The sequence below is a fragment of the Falco cherrug genome, chromosome 3 (assembly GCF_023634085.1).
Source record: "Falco cherrug isolate bFalChe1 chromosome 3, bFalChe1.pri, whole genome shotgun sequence".
NCBI classification, from domain to species: Eukaryota; Metazoa; Chordata; class Aves; order Falconiformes; family Falconidae; genus Falco; species Falco cherrug.
In genome coordinates, this window is record NC_073699.1 from 109,643,210 (window position 1) to 109,657,724 (window position 14,515).

At 52.1% G+C, this 14,515-nt stretch overlaps 1 protein-coding gene across 2 annotated transcripts in view; it reads right to left on the reverse strand.

Moving 5' to 3' along the window:
• The window catches only part of EPHB2 (EPH receptor B2), a 129,132-nt gene that overhangs the window by 24,863 nt on the left and 89,754 nt on the right, over positions 1 to 14,515 (reverse strand). For both annotated transcript variants that reach the window (XM_055705716.1, XM_055705715.1), the window contains exon 6: positions 358 to 482. In XM_055705716.1, the coding sequence (XP_055561691.1) occupies positions 358 to 482 (125 nt within the window). The remainder of the gene's footprint in view (positions 1 to 357; positions 483 to 14,515) is intronic.

Here is a 14,515-nt window from a genome sequence, read left to right on the forward strand (position 1 = left end):
TCCAGACGCTCCCTACCATCCCCATTCCCCACTAATGCCTCAGTGGCAGAAAGGGACAAATTAGACCCTGGGCCCTGGCTACTCAGCTCTCCCTGCAATGGGTCCACCTGCCACAGGGGCTGGAGAGGTGAAGGGAGAAGCTCCTCCTGAAAGACCAGTAGATCTTCCACACTTGCAGCACGGTCACTGGAACCACTGCTGGACTCCAAAGGGTTCCAGTCACTGCCACCCGCAGCAAGAGACATAACCTATGGATCAACCAACTGCCGTAGCCCGGTGTTACGCCCTCAGGCGATGCCTTACACCACCTCCTCTCCCAGACACCTAGGGGTGAACCCTGCCAAGGTCCTGCGGTACCTTCTCATAATATTGCAGCTCATAATCCAGGATGACTCCGTTGGGTTGGTCAGGCTGAGACCATGAGAGGGTAATGCTGTCCACAGTGCGGCTGACCTGGTGCATGATGGACACAGCTGAAGGAGCTGGAAGAGAGAGCAAGAGAGAGGCCTCAGTCAGATGCCTGCATGGGCAGGACCTGCATCCCCTGGTTTTTATTGTGTATTATTGCTGTTTGGAGCTACTGAATTTGCTTCCAGCAGTGGCAGGGCTGTCCAGGGGTCAGGAGATCCCGGCTTTTGCTGTTTGTAGGGAGCAGTTAAAGGAGAACAAAATGTTTCCACTGCTCATTAAGAGTTTGTAATTATAAAACACGTAGGACAGCATCTCGGGCAGGAAAACAGATCGTTCCCAGGCAAAACGAGCTCAGGGCTGGAGCAAACACAGCCTTGCTCCCCTGGAAAAAGTACTACCAGCCCAGCAACATGCAATCCTCCCTGCTTGCCGCCGGGAAATAGGGGGGGTTTAGATTTTTACATTTGCCTAGAGAAGCTTTACAAGGCACAGGCAGTTGCAGGAAGCGAGCAGCTCCTCTCCGTCTCAGTGTGCTGGGTCTGCAAGTTGCACATGCCAATCAAGGGAGGTGCATACAGCAGCCTGAGCATGCAAGGCAAACCTGACCTGACACGCTGACAATGGTGAGTCGCCCGCCTCGTCACAGTGCCCTGGAAATAGCACACCCACAGACGCCACTTGTCCCACTGAGCACAATGGGACCTTCCAGCAGCTCCTCAGCCATCCGAGCCAGCTGTCCACCCCCTGCACAGCCCTGCATCGCCTACGCGGCTTGACGCATGGCCAGGTAGGATCAGGGCAGTCTTGGCTGGTGCCACGCTGTGGGAAAACTGTCCTCCAGGGACCTGTGCTAACAAGCCCGTGCGGCAGGGAGCACAGCGTGGAGCTGCCACCTCCGTGGGAACCCCTGACCAGCCCTGGTCCTGCTGGCTGTGCACCAGGGCAGGTGAACAAGCAGCCTGGACTGCTTTTAATGGCTCAGGTACTGCTGGCAGAGATGCCACAGCATGGCAGCTATCAGCCTGCAGCTGCCCACCCTTGCTGGAGGGGCTGATGCATACCCATGTCCCTGTTGCCTCCTCTTCAGGGCATCCGAGATGGGGTGAGCACGTGTCCCTGCCCAGCCTGCTGCCGGCACAGCCTCCACGGACAGGCGGCACTCCGGCTGTCATCCCAGACCTCACCCAGCACCAAGCCGGCCTTGGAGAGCGCTAACCCCAGCACAGCGTGCGCCCTGGCACGCCTGCCAGCGCAGAGGCACCGCTTCAGCAGCTCCAGGGCAGAGGGGAAGCCTCAGGGGTGGGAGAGGACTGCAAAGTGGTAGCGAGAAAGCTTCCCCATCACCTGCATGCCAGGCCTGGTTACAAATGGATGCAGAAAGGCTTGCGCTCAGAAGGGCTTTTACCAGGTCCAACCCTTTCAATATTTCATAGAAGAACAACTCATTTGACAGCTCTGAGAAACAGCTCGGAGGAGCGGCGCACAAAGCAAAGCTCCCCTCGCCCATCTCCAGTCTGGTTTCCCTTGGCATCACGAGCAGCGACAGAAACCACGCCAGCCGAGGACTGCAGACAGGGCAGGGGGAGGACTGCGCTACGTGGACCAGCGTGGCTGCAGCATGCCCTGGCACATAACTGTAATGACTTACAGCTGAGCCACCCCTCCCAAAACATACCAACAAAAGCTATTTTTTCTGATGCAGCGTCCCTGCACTTCACCACTGGGTTCCTGGATTCAGAGTGCTGTAGCTCCCGGGACGTTCAACACGCGTGCCAACAGGAGCAGGGGGCTGGGTATGGGTAAAGCAAAACCTGCCACCCCACTGGTGCACCCTTCATCTCCTTGGGTCCTCCCTCTCTTGAAGGAAGGTGCAATGTGGGTCCAGGCTCAGCAAGCGTTGGCCATCTCTAGGATGGTCCAGCACTTCCGAAAATCTGAACGAGGGCAGAGAATTTCCAGCATCAGAAGTGTTCAAGGTCAGGCTGGACGGGGCTTTGAGCAACCAGATCTAGTGACAGATGTCCCTGTCCACAACATACGGTTGGACTAGATAATCTTTAACGGTCCCTGCTGACCCAAACCATCCCATGAGTCTAGATCTTGAGACCAAAGCCTCACCTCCTCCCAAATGCCAATCCCTCTGCCCACTTCTGGCTAAGCCAAGCCCCATCACCCACAGGTCTGAAACTCTCTGTATCATCTCAGACCTTCCCTTGCTCTGTGCCATACAGCACTGCCTCTCTCCCACCTTAGTGTCCCAGTCCCACCACTTCAGGGCCCATATTCACAGACTCCTGGGATTTCTCACGCTGGTGTTAAGATAAAACACAGGTAACATTACTGGAGCCTGTCAGCTCTTGCCAGAGCTTGCCGTTTCCTCGTTGATACAGATTTCATAGGACATCTGCAATCTCCAAGACAAACATGTCTCTCTCTGCGGAGAAAGCGCTTGGAAGGAACATGTCACCAAGCTCCAGGTCACCCTGCAACAGGGATTAGGACTGGACGGAGTCGAGTACACAACCCTGACACACCTGAGCTGCACACACGCTGGGAACCGATCCCAGCTATTCCAGGACACAGGCCACATTCACCCACAGCTGTCTCCCCCCAGATCTGGGACATGGCACCGTCCCAGGCTTTAGACACAGGTTCAACGGTTGGTCTTGCAGCTGGAGAAGCTCCTCAGATTCAGCTCCCTCCAGGTAGGGCTGAGGTTCTCTGAGATGCTCTTCTTCCACTTCTGCACGCCAGCCTGGGAGCTCATGGCTTCCACAGGGCATCTCCTGCTTCTCCAGACCATGCCCAGGAAACTACAAAAGATAACAGCTAGGGCACCTCACTGGTGTATAAATCAATTGTGCCCAGCCACAGCCCAGGCAGCTGTGGACTTGGTGAACCTGCTCTGTCTGGCTCAGAAAAAAACAGCAAATGGATGAGGTGGGGCTCCTCTAACGAGCCTTAACGAGCCTAATGGGGAGGAGGCAGGTGAGATGAACGACTACAGCAATTTCAGCACTTTTCCTACACCTGGGGCAAAGGAGTGGCTCTGGATAGGCAGGAACCTCCACCATCGCATCTCCTCAGTAACCACTCTTGTTATCACAGATGTCAGGGAAATGCACAATAATAAAATCACAGGAAGATTTAGGTCAGAAGTGACCTCTGGAGGTTTCCAGTCCAACTGGCTTGCAAAGTAATTTCCAAGTCAGATCATTTTGCTCAGGACTGCGTCGAGTTGAGATCTGAGTATGCCCAAGGATGGGGATCCCACGGGCTCTCCGGGTACCAGTCCTCAGCTGCCTCGCTCTCCTGAGGAAGCAGCTTTTCCTTACATCCCATTGGAACCTCCCTCATTATCCCTTGTGGCCGTTACTACTGTCCCCTCACTGTGCACCTTTCCAGCTCTGTCTTCTCTCCCAACTCCCCTTTGAAGTGGAAGACTGTAGCGAGGTGCCCCTCAGCCTCCTCCTCTCCAGGCTGGCCAAACCCAGCTCTGTTAACCCTCACGCCTCGTGCTACACCCCCCAGCCCATCCCAGTGATCCCCCTCCTGGACCTGCTCCAGTTTGTTGATGCCTCTGGAGTACTGGGGAGCCCCACAGTGGACACACTACCCCAGGTGTGGCCTCATGAGTTTTTTGCCTGCACTCGTGCCAAAGGAGCACAATACCCAGCAATGCTACGAAACATGGTCCTGGTCACACATCTTCACCACAGGTGAGAGGCTCCCAGTTCCATCCATCAGGAATGGGCTGGGACTGGGTGTCTTGAGTTTGAAACTGGTTTAGTGGAATCAGCCAAACCTCAGAGTGACTTTCTCAAGCCCAGTCAGAGGGAAAAGCTTCTAGCCAGCCAGTGACACAAACACTCCGGCAGCTGGGATCTGGCAGCTCTTATCCTGGAGCAAATGGTTCCTTCCTGGTCAGCGTCAAAGCTAGTGAAGACCTATAAGCTTCTGACTCTTCACCGCTTCCAAGGCTGGAAGGTCCTGGTTTCAGTTTGCTCTGGCCCCACATCCACATGGGAGACCTAGTACAAATCCACATTATCCCTCTGCACTGCCATGTTCTACCTGGAAAATGAGGATAGCCATCCTGTCTCAATTTCACTCCCTGCCTGTTTTCCCAAATTTCACTGAGCACTTTCAGTGGCAGAGACTGTGCTAAGGAGTTCAGCCCCCCAGCAGTATTTAATGCAGGTAATGTAATAAAAAGGAAGGAGATGAAAACAGTTGAAGTGAACAAAGAGCATCCCATTTGGGATAGCACTGCCTGGTGCTACTCTCATCACAAGGTGTGCTCCGGCTCTGACAGAAGCATCAAGCACTTTGTGACCAGCCTGAACTATGATGCAGAAAGAGCTTTTTCTGCCACAGGACATGGTGAAGTGACAAATACAACAGAAAAGACCGTGAGAGAGATACACTTTCTGACACGTGATGAACTCAGCTGAGCAAAGACGGTTAAGAGTCTCAAAATATCTAAGCTGACTTGCCTGAACTGTTGTTTCTGAACAAACTATACATAGGTTCCCTCTGTTGGGTTTCTGAGTAGTTCAAAGAGAAGATTTAAAAAACTGCAAAAAGGACCAAAATAATAGAAAAGCCTTTGTTTTTTCCAGCCTGCTTTGTGCCAAGCCCTTCCTAGGACCGGCTAGAGCACAGCTGGGCTGCAGACGCCAAGATTCATCAGCAGCATTTAACCTGGCCCTGTCGAATCAGTCACCTTCTTCCACAAACCCTGACTCCTCTTTGTTCCCGTAGGACAAAAGAAACAGAGCTTTAGAGGCCGTTTCCAACGGTGGAAACGGTCTTTAGCACCAGGTGATTTGTGCCATCGGGCAATTCTCACGGATTTAGTGACCGTTTCCAGGAGGGAGGTTTATCCTGATGGTGTCTCCAGGTGTACAGGTGCAGCGACAATGCGATAATTAAAACAGAGCTTCATTTCCACAGCAGATGGGAACTTACTTTTCATGACTGAAACCCTTGAGCCTCACATCACTTGGAGGCAAAATGAATCATCTGAGGCCTTGAAAGGCACTTTTCTAGATCCTCTTTATCTGGGACGGCCTCAAATTCTTCGGATTCCTCTCAGCGGAGCCCTGTGGCTTCTCCAAATTGCTGGAGAAATAAACCAAGCCAAAACCACCACTGGAGTGTAAAACAAGCTTAATGAAAATCCACTAAGGTAAAAAGGCAGATGACCTGTCCCCTGCTGCAGCAAAACCTGTAGCGCACGGGGAGGGGAGGCAGCCGCCGTATCCCACGTGATGACCCCTCCGGAGCAGAAGCACTGGTGGGATGCGAGGGATGCTTCCTCCATCATCACCCCAAGCCTCCGCACGGCCACCCAGCGCTGATCACAGCCAGACCCGTGGCTTGGCCCTTCGGCAGTTTACCTTAATCCACCAGGAGCTGAGCAGGCTTCCCTGGCACAGGGGCAGCTCTGCAGGATAAAACCCTGGGGATGTCAGCAGCTCTTCTCTGGCTTTTCTGTGGCCCACACAGGGTGCAAGAGGCTGCCTGAGCTCAGCTAGTGGAAACACTAGGGAAGGATGGGGCTGAAGACATACGCCACCCTCAGGTCTGGCCAGCAGAACTGCATACCCGTAATATCCCTGAAGGACACACAGGTATAACCACTGAGTTTTGCCAAGGCTCTAATGACAGCTAAACCAGCAGTGTTCTCACAAACCATGCTGGCTTGATGCCACAAGGTGGACATGTCCAGCCTACAAGGTCTCAACTCCCACCGCACAGCATATTCAGGTGCTTTCCATTGGAAGTTTGGGATCTTACGTCCCACTTGACTGACTGCCTCCCAGGAAAACCCAGACACCTACTGGGATGGAAACGTAGAGTCACAACAAGAGTTTGGCAAGAGAGGGTCCAGAGCCACAAGGCTGCTCAGCCTGTTGAGCAGTTGACCTTCCCCAGCACCGAGGACAATACTTCAGCCTCCCCCAAGGTTGGTCTTTCCGATGTCAAGGTGGAGACCGTCAACAGACAACCTCAACGAATGGTCTGATCCAGCAAAAAGGTAATAGGCAAGGACAGGCATCCTGTCCTCTTCTGGCCGTGCTTTGTAACAGAGCCATGGTGTGGACTAAGTCTACTGGCCAGACAGGCATAACCCAGGCACCATGGTGCTCCAGCACCTCCCAGGTCAGTGTTTCTGGGCTGGGTAATCAGCTTGGGTGCATTATCCATGTCTAGCTGAAGCAGTTGGACTAGTTGATCATTGCAGGTCCCTCCCAACTGAAATTTCTATTCTATTCTATTCTATTCTATTCTATTCTATTCTATTCTATTCTGTTCTGTTCTGTTCTGTTCTGTTCTGTTCTATTCTATTCTTACTCTATTCTCTTCTTACTCTATTCTCTATTCCTTTTCTATTCTATTCTTACTCTATTCTCTATTCCTTTCTATTCTATTCTATTCTATTCTATTCTATTCCATTCCATTCCATTCCATTCCATTCTATTCTATTCTGTTCTTCCATTCTATTCTATTCTATTCTATTCTTACTTTATCCTCTATACCATTCTATTCTTACTTTATTCTCTATTCTATTCTATTCTGTTCTATTCTATTCTTACTTTATCCTCTATTCCATTCTATTCTTACTTTATTCTCTATTCTATTCTATTCTATTCTACTCTATCCTATCCTATCCCATCCTATCCTACCCTATCTTATCCTATTCTGGACTGTGCTGGGGAATGGGATGAACCGAGAGGCTCAGGTGCCTCCACACTGAGCACAGAGTGGAGCCATGAAGGCTGATGGGGGAGGCATTCACCTGTGGATTGTCCCCCCCTTCTCCCACTGTACCCTTCAGTTCCCAGGAGCACCAGATCCCAGAAGTACTGGTGGGATGGGACCCCTGCAGTCTCTGGTCCAACCCTCTGCTACACAATGGTCCTGACGCTACATCAGGGAAGGTGGAGGTTTATTAGCAGAGTCTTTAAGCTTCCAAGGATGGGGCTTCCCTAGTTAGCAGCCTCTCTGTACTAGTATCTTTTAGTCTTTGTTTATTAGCTCAAAAAATATATTTTTTGGTCACAAAGCACAATCTTTCCCTGCCACAGCACTGTAAACGAGCCCCACCATGTCCTGCCTCCTGGCCACTCTAGCTGAGGTGCATTCAGGATTACAAAAGGCATGTGTTCTAAAGAAAAAAAAGGGGAAAATAAAAAGGAAAAAAACCAACCAAAAAAACACAAGAAGAAAAAAACCCCAAACTTTTGCTAACAATCCCAAACAGGGATCAGCAGATGTGAACCTGGACAAAGCGTCCGTGCCAGCCCCTGTGGAGGGTCAGCGGGGCAGAGCCCCTAGCAACTCTGCACCAGGCATGCAGCTGCTCCTGAGGCCAAGAGGCAGTAGCTCCTCAGTGCTCAGCATGTACTTCCAGATAATTAAGAAATGACCATTTGTTCAGGAAAGGGATCCTATTTTAACCTGCTTACATCCTTGCCTGAAAGCACGTCCAGTTTTCCCTCCTCCGAGGGAGCTGCTCTGTGAGGATGCTGTGACATGCAGGCTAATTAATACCTCTGTGGGCAAGGAACCGGGGAGCTCTGTGCCCACCACCCTCAGGGTTAAGCAACCTCTGCTAAGAAAAACTGAAACCCCAGGTGGCATAAATCCATCGCAGCAGAGGCAGCTTAACTGTTGCTGATCCCTCCACGAGAGGCTTTGGATTCTTTTAACTGAAGATTTGTTCAATCTCAGGTACGGACTAAGGGGCATGTTGGTAACATTGCTAAGCCTAAGGCTTGTTATAGCCAGTATTTTATTTCCACACCAAATAGTTCCTTCTTTTTGGCTTGCCTGCTGAAAATGACAAAAAAAAAAAGATTACGGGAAGAAGACAAGAAGGAAAGAAATCTGAGTTTTCCAGCAGAAACAGGTGCTTTCTAATTGCAGCAATACCTGAAAGAAGGTCACGCTGACTGCAAAATCCAGGGTGGCTTGACAAGACAGCACAAGAACATGTCAACTTTGCCGAAAATTGGGAAAAGCTACAGCAACACCCAGGCCTGAACATCTGCACTGGCAACAGAACCCAGGCAGCAAGTTAAATACAGCTGAAACGCTTGTGGTTGACCCTCCTGCATATGTTATAGAAAGACATCCCATCTTCTTCAAGGACTTCAAATTATGATGAGCCCACCATGCCTCTGGGGAGGTTTTCCTCGTAGTTACCTGCTCTGTTCTAAAATGCACATATTATTTTCAGGTTGAAATTTATGGACTTCAGCTTCCAACTGCTGGAACCTTTCTGGTTTTGCTAGCTAAATGAAGGACGAGTCTAGAAACAGAATCCTGTCCTCATGGAAGAACTGAAAGATCACGAAAATCCTTTTGTCTTCTTTTTCTGTTAACTAAGTTGACCGAGCTTCTTGAGTGCTTCACAGACTCATCAGCCCACATTTCAACCTGATGACTTCTGAACCTTTTGCAATTTTTTGTTAACCTCTTTTTCAAACAGAAACCTCCCAACTGCTCTCAGTAGCCCGTACCCATCCCTCGTAATTGCAGAGACAGCATCCTCCTCCTCGCTCAGGTTTGATATTCCTCCGAGTGTGTCCCCCACAACACCCCTCTGACTCAGCCCAGTCCTCAGAGCTGCTGTTCCCTCTCCATTCTGCACCTTCACCATCTGTTTTTAACTGTTTCCCCCCCCAGCTCAGGGAAGGGAGGAGAGAACTGCTGCTTCCTTCACTCCTGGCTGATGCAGGGTCAGAACAAACGCCTCCAGACCCAGTCTGTGTCTGTGTTCCCTATAACCCCCCTGTGTCCTGCTGGAAGCGGGGTGAGAGATCCGAGACGCATCCCAAATTAGTGTAATTGGTGAAACTGTTATGTGAAGCTTAGGGCAATTCATTATGAAAAAAACTGACAAAACACAGTAGGGGGGCATCACACAATGAAGAATTGTATTAGGTGAACGAGAAATAAATAGGCCCATCTTCCTCGGTGGTTTTACACCTCTGAGTTGTGCTGTTCAGAGGCTTCCTCAGGAAGCTCATGTGCTTCTTTCTCCAACCCATCCCCATGACACCAGGTTTTCTCAGCCTGGCCCAAGATGGCCAGGAGTCCTCAGGACATCTGCTGGGGCAGCTGCTGCTTTTATTCAGACAGCAAAAGCGTCTATCTGGGGGCTGTCACCTTTCTCCCAGCCCTGCTTTTTCAATATTACCAAGAGTCGCCTCCCTCCTATCCCACCCCTACCTTTTCAGCACACAAAGACCACAAATAAAGACATGAGTGTGTGGGGACACACTTAAGAGGAGAACAAGGAAGCATCTTCCTTGTAGATGCTGAGCAACATAACCCCATGACAGTCTGGTCCCTCATGCGTGCTGCTTCATCCCATCCCAAAGGACCCATCAGGGCTACAAGCATCCTATTTCTACCAGACTTTGATAGCACCAGCCTATTTTCTGCGTCAGGTCCTGACTCTTGGGCCACCACAACTGCCAGTGGCTGCTGCCACCGGTTTTTCGTAGGTCTGACTCAGTGACATGATGCTGTGGAACAAGCCCATCTCCAGCTACACCAGATGATGTCCACAGCACTTCAGGGCCACTTCAGAGCCTCTAGAGCCCTGGTGCTGCTGTGAAGCCGTGGAAGGTCACACTGCACAGGCTGGGAAGCTGGATTGCTGCTGTAAAGGGAATAAAATCGAACGAGACACCACCAGCAGCCAGAGCAACACTACAGGGGGAGCCCAGGGTCTCAGACTCCCCAGGCAGCATCTCCTGTCCTGCTCCCTGGTCATCTGATGGGAATGTTCAGTAGGACTGTGTGGCTCCAGCCTCTGGACCGCCTGCTGGGGGACACCAGGATCTCTCCACAGCTTCTCTTTCATGGTCTTTATACTCATTTGAAACGCTCCCCGATTGCAATCTGCCCCCTGTTTTGCAGTTAGCCCCCCGCCTCCTTCACCTGCCAGCCCCACCAGGCTCAGCTTTTCCCTCCCTGCCTGCCAGCGGGTCAGGGCTATTGAGATCCCAGTATAATCAAAGTGTCTCCATTCCTCTGCTGGCTTAGCTGGAAGAGTCAGGTTACGGGCAGCAAAACCTCTATCTCTGATCACTTTAATACCACTAACCCATGTCATGTCAGACAAAGTCAACATTTGCTCTGGAAAACACTCTTGACAGAGAGAGAGCAAAGCCAACCCGGCCCATGGCGTCTCCCCAGCAACACTGAAATTACCCAGGGGGAAAAAAAAAAAAAAGAAAAAAAAGAAAAAAAAAAGAAAAGAAAAAAAAAAAAGAACAGCTGGGAGTTTTCCAGCATCTCCTCAGAGCCCTCCTGACAGATCCTGGTCCCCGGAGCATCAGGTTACCGGACGGCGGGAACTGCTTTTATTACAGGAGAGTCAGCAGGGAATTCTGGCATTTTCAATTACCCACATGCAGAAGCGGCTGTGATCCGGGGTCAGGATTAACTGCATGACCCTGCCTGAAGACGGAGTGGCAGGGAAATGCACCGTGATGCTGCAAGGCATCAGCTAGTCCAGAGGCCACGGGACGGGGCAGTAAACGGGGAGATGTGGGGGAGAAAGTTGCTGACAGAGCATCTGGCAGGGGATGCCTGCAACTGCCCTGCAAACGGGGAGAGAGATCTGGAAAACCGAGGGTTAAGTGGGCAAGTTTCTCTCCCACTACCTTCACCCGGGAACTCAGCCTCACTGCGTGACCCAAGGAGCTCCAACACATGAGAACTACGCGGGGAACAGGATCCCCTGTGGGACCAGAGCATCCCCCGTGGGACCAGAGCAGGACACCCCTCAGTACAGGGCTCCCCAGAGGTCCCAGAGCTCCTCCTGCGCTTCAAGCCCTGCATAACACCAGCAGCTCGCTCCAGCCAGACGAAAGGGTGATGCTGTGCAGCGGCAAAGATGGTGCTGTCACAGAGCAAGGGATTCCTTGACCTTGAAGCCAGCCACAGGGCCTGGAGGCATCTAGGCTGGGATCCAGGCTCCAGCAGCACCCAAAACCCAGTGTGCCTGAAATGGCAGGAGCACGCAAGGCATGCAGGGCTTAGATGACCTCTGCTTCTCAAGCATGGGCAGGGTGGAAAGCCAGGACAACTCACTGCATTTCCCCACGGACCTGGATGTCTTGCGCCAGTACCTCACCCAAGGGACACCCAGCCCCAGTCAGCCCTCCCTGCTTGCCCCAGGGCATCCCAGTCCCACACGGTCCCCAGCAGGTGGCTGTCACTGTGCAACAGTCCCGCTGTCCCCAAGCCAGGTCCCATCACTGACCTCAAAGCCCCAGTTCTTCATGCTCTTACCCAGCCCAGAGTCCAAATGCATGTGGGTATCGGACAGAAAACTGACTTCTTTGGTTAAAACCTTGCCCACTTTTTGCTTCTCCAGGTGAAGCTCCCACCTGCCATTTAAGCATCCAGGCTTTCAGGCCCCCCTGCAGAACGGGTCTGAATTTGGGATGCCCTCCTCCAATGTAAGCACTGAGAACACCATAGCAAGGAATATCCAGATGAGAAAGGGAAGCTGTTCCCGATATGCCCTCAACATTGCCACCACCCTGGTGACCTCCCTCTGCACAGAAGGTCAGGCTGGAGACCCCCAGAAGCGCCTCCAGCAGCAATGACCCTCTCTTGCTAAAAGGGTTCACTATTGCTTGGACTGTTAAAAAGTTTGACCACTCAGATTCTTCCCCAGTGTCCCCCCCTGTGAAGCCACACAGTTTTCAAACCAATTACCTCCAGCAGAAGCCCAGGAAAGCAACGCAGCATCACAGGGACAACAGCACGAGGGCTCTTTCACAAACATTCACCCTCAAAGCACCAAAAGCCTTAGGTCCGGGATGTTCAGCAGACTTGCTAGAGCTCTAAAAAACTGGTGGTTTACAGCCTGTGAGATCTTTGTTTCCCAGGTTCCTGGCAAGGCAGGCCCACCAGGCTGGTACCCACACTCTGTGTGTGTGTGTGTGTGTTGAGCATCTGGAAAATTTCCCTGTGGGCCCAGCCTCCAGCCCCTTGAGTGTGTAACTACAAACGCTGGAAAATCTTAAAAACACGGCAAAGCATCCAAAGCTGGTCCTGGCTCTGGCCCCATTTGAATCAACGAAGGCTTTGGTGTAGATTACAGCCTTTAAAGCAGTTCCTAAAAGCAGCCCAGTGACTTGGCCCGGGCAGACGAAGGCGTTTGGCTGTCTTTATGCTTTGTTTAATTGAGTCTGCAGCCTTCATTCGCGTGATGCCATCCTGCCTGTGGAGGAGGGCAGGACTTTGTTCTCGGCGCTGAGAGGAGGTGCTCCGGAGGATCCCAGCATCCCAGCATGAAGCCTGCTGGAGTGGGTTGGAGGCTGTTCAGTGCCAAGGTCATGCTCACCTCCTGACCCCCTCTCTACATGGAAACCTCGTCCGCTCCCGATCAAAACGATGTTATCAGGAAAAAGCTGGTGGGAAGCAGGAGCGCTGGCAGGAGCCAGCCCCCATCCCTCCAGCTTGCCCCTCAGATTTGCAATGAAATATTACTCTCCCAGAAATTGCCAATTAGTGGCAACCAAAACGGTTCTTAGGAACACACTGATTCTGAAATTTCAAAACCAGAAAACTTAGATCAGATAAATATTTCCTGAAAGAATGACGCCTGCTGCAGAGCATCCCCTTGGACCCACTGAGTCTTGCTGATTTGAGACTGAACTTGTTCCCTTGCTCTCTTTCACGGTTGATTCCACCAGGCTGGCCTCCCTTTGTGTGTGTGTGTGTGTGTGGAATTTTGGAAATATCAGGGCTTTTTCTTGGGAAGAGCATTTCCTACCCAGCCCTACCAATGCAGCAGCCTCCTGCACACTTGCCAGTGGCAGTGATGAACATGGCCCGGGCTGCAGTGAGACAGGCACAGCGAGGATCTTGCTGCTTGAACCAAGCCAGACAGAGACTCATCATTTGACACACAGAGGGGACTCCTAAATCACAGAGATGGACCCAGGGACAACCGACCAGCCGGCTGCATTAACCCAATTTGCTACAACCATCTATTACCGTCCACATAAACACACCACTAAGCAGCATCACCACCCCCCCAAGTGTATGTTCAGCTGTTCAAGCACTGCGACCCTGAAACTGGCCTCCCGTGTGCCTGCAGCCTTGCCTACCTGCCTCCAGCATCTCCACCTGCCCAAGCGCTGGCGCTGGGCGCTTTGTGAGCAAGCGAGGCAATTAGCACTGTGGGCTGTGTTTGCCAAGTGCAGCAGTAAAGATAAATCACCCCGCCTGAACGCAGAAGCAAAAGGTGAGCTCCTGAGCAGCTCCCAGCACTCGCACACAGCAGGGATGGAGGCACGGAGTTCACCAGAAGGGACTTTCCACCCCATCTATCACGGATGGGCTTTTGTTTTCTGCCCAAAGTCAGCTCCAGATGCATCGGAACAGGTTTGTGAAGCCCCAGGCAGGTGTGGGAAAAAAATGATCCTCAAACTCACGTAGTAATTTATGCAAGAGGGATGCCGGGGTGTCAGCAGGCGGAGGAGCCCGCAGAGCTGGTAGCGGGCAGAGAAGGGCATCTGCTAGGAAAGCTCTGCAGCCTGCGCTGCCAACATCCCCCCAACTGCCCACCGCAGGGGTGGGAAGAGGAGCCCTGAAGAGCCAGCAGCTGACAAAGCTCCTACCATCTGGGAGCCCTGGCTGCAGATGGTCTCCAGTGGGCAGAGAAGGGGCTTGGGCATGGGGGGGTTTCTCCTAGGCACCCACCGCTGGTGGCTGCAAGCTGGGGGGGCGCAGCGAAGGCAACAGGCTGGACCAGCAAGTGAGAGGAGGAGGGGGGCAAATGTCAAGCTGCATCAGCTTTTGGTGGCCACCATGTGTAGGAGACAGGTAAGGTGAAGGTGGGAGCTGGGGGTGGAGGAAAGAGAAGAAGGACAGAAGGCAGCCTGCGGGGGCAGGATGGTTACCAGGGTCTGTGTGGGGTCTGGCTGTTAATGCTAGGTAAGAGAAACAGCCTTGGAGATGTCAAGGTTTCAGGAGGCTCTGGAGCCTGGGAGCAGGCTGAATGGTCACAGAAACACAGCCAGTGAAGTCCCCAAAAGAAGAAACCTGGGATTTACGGGAC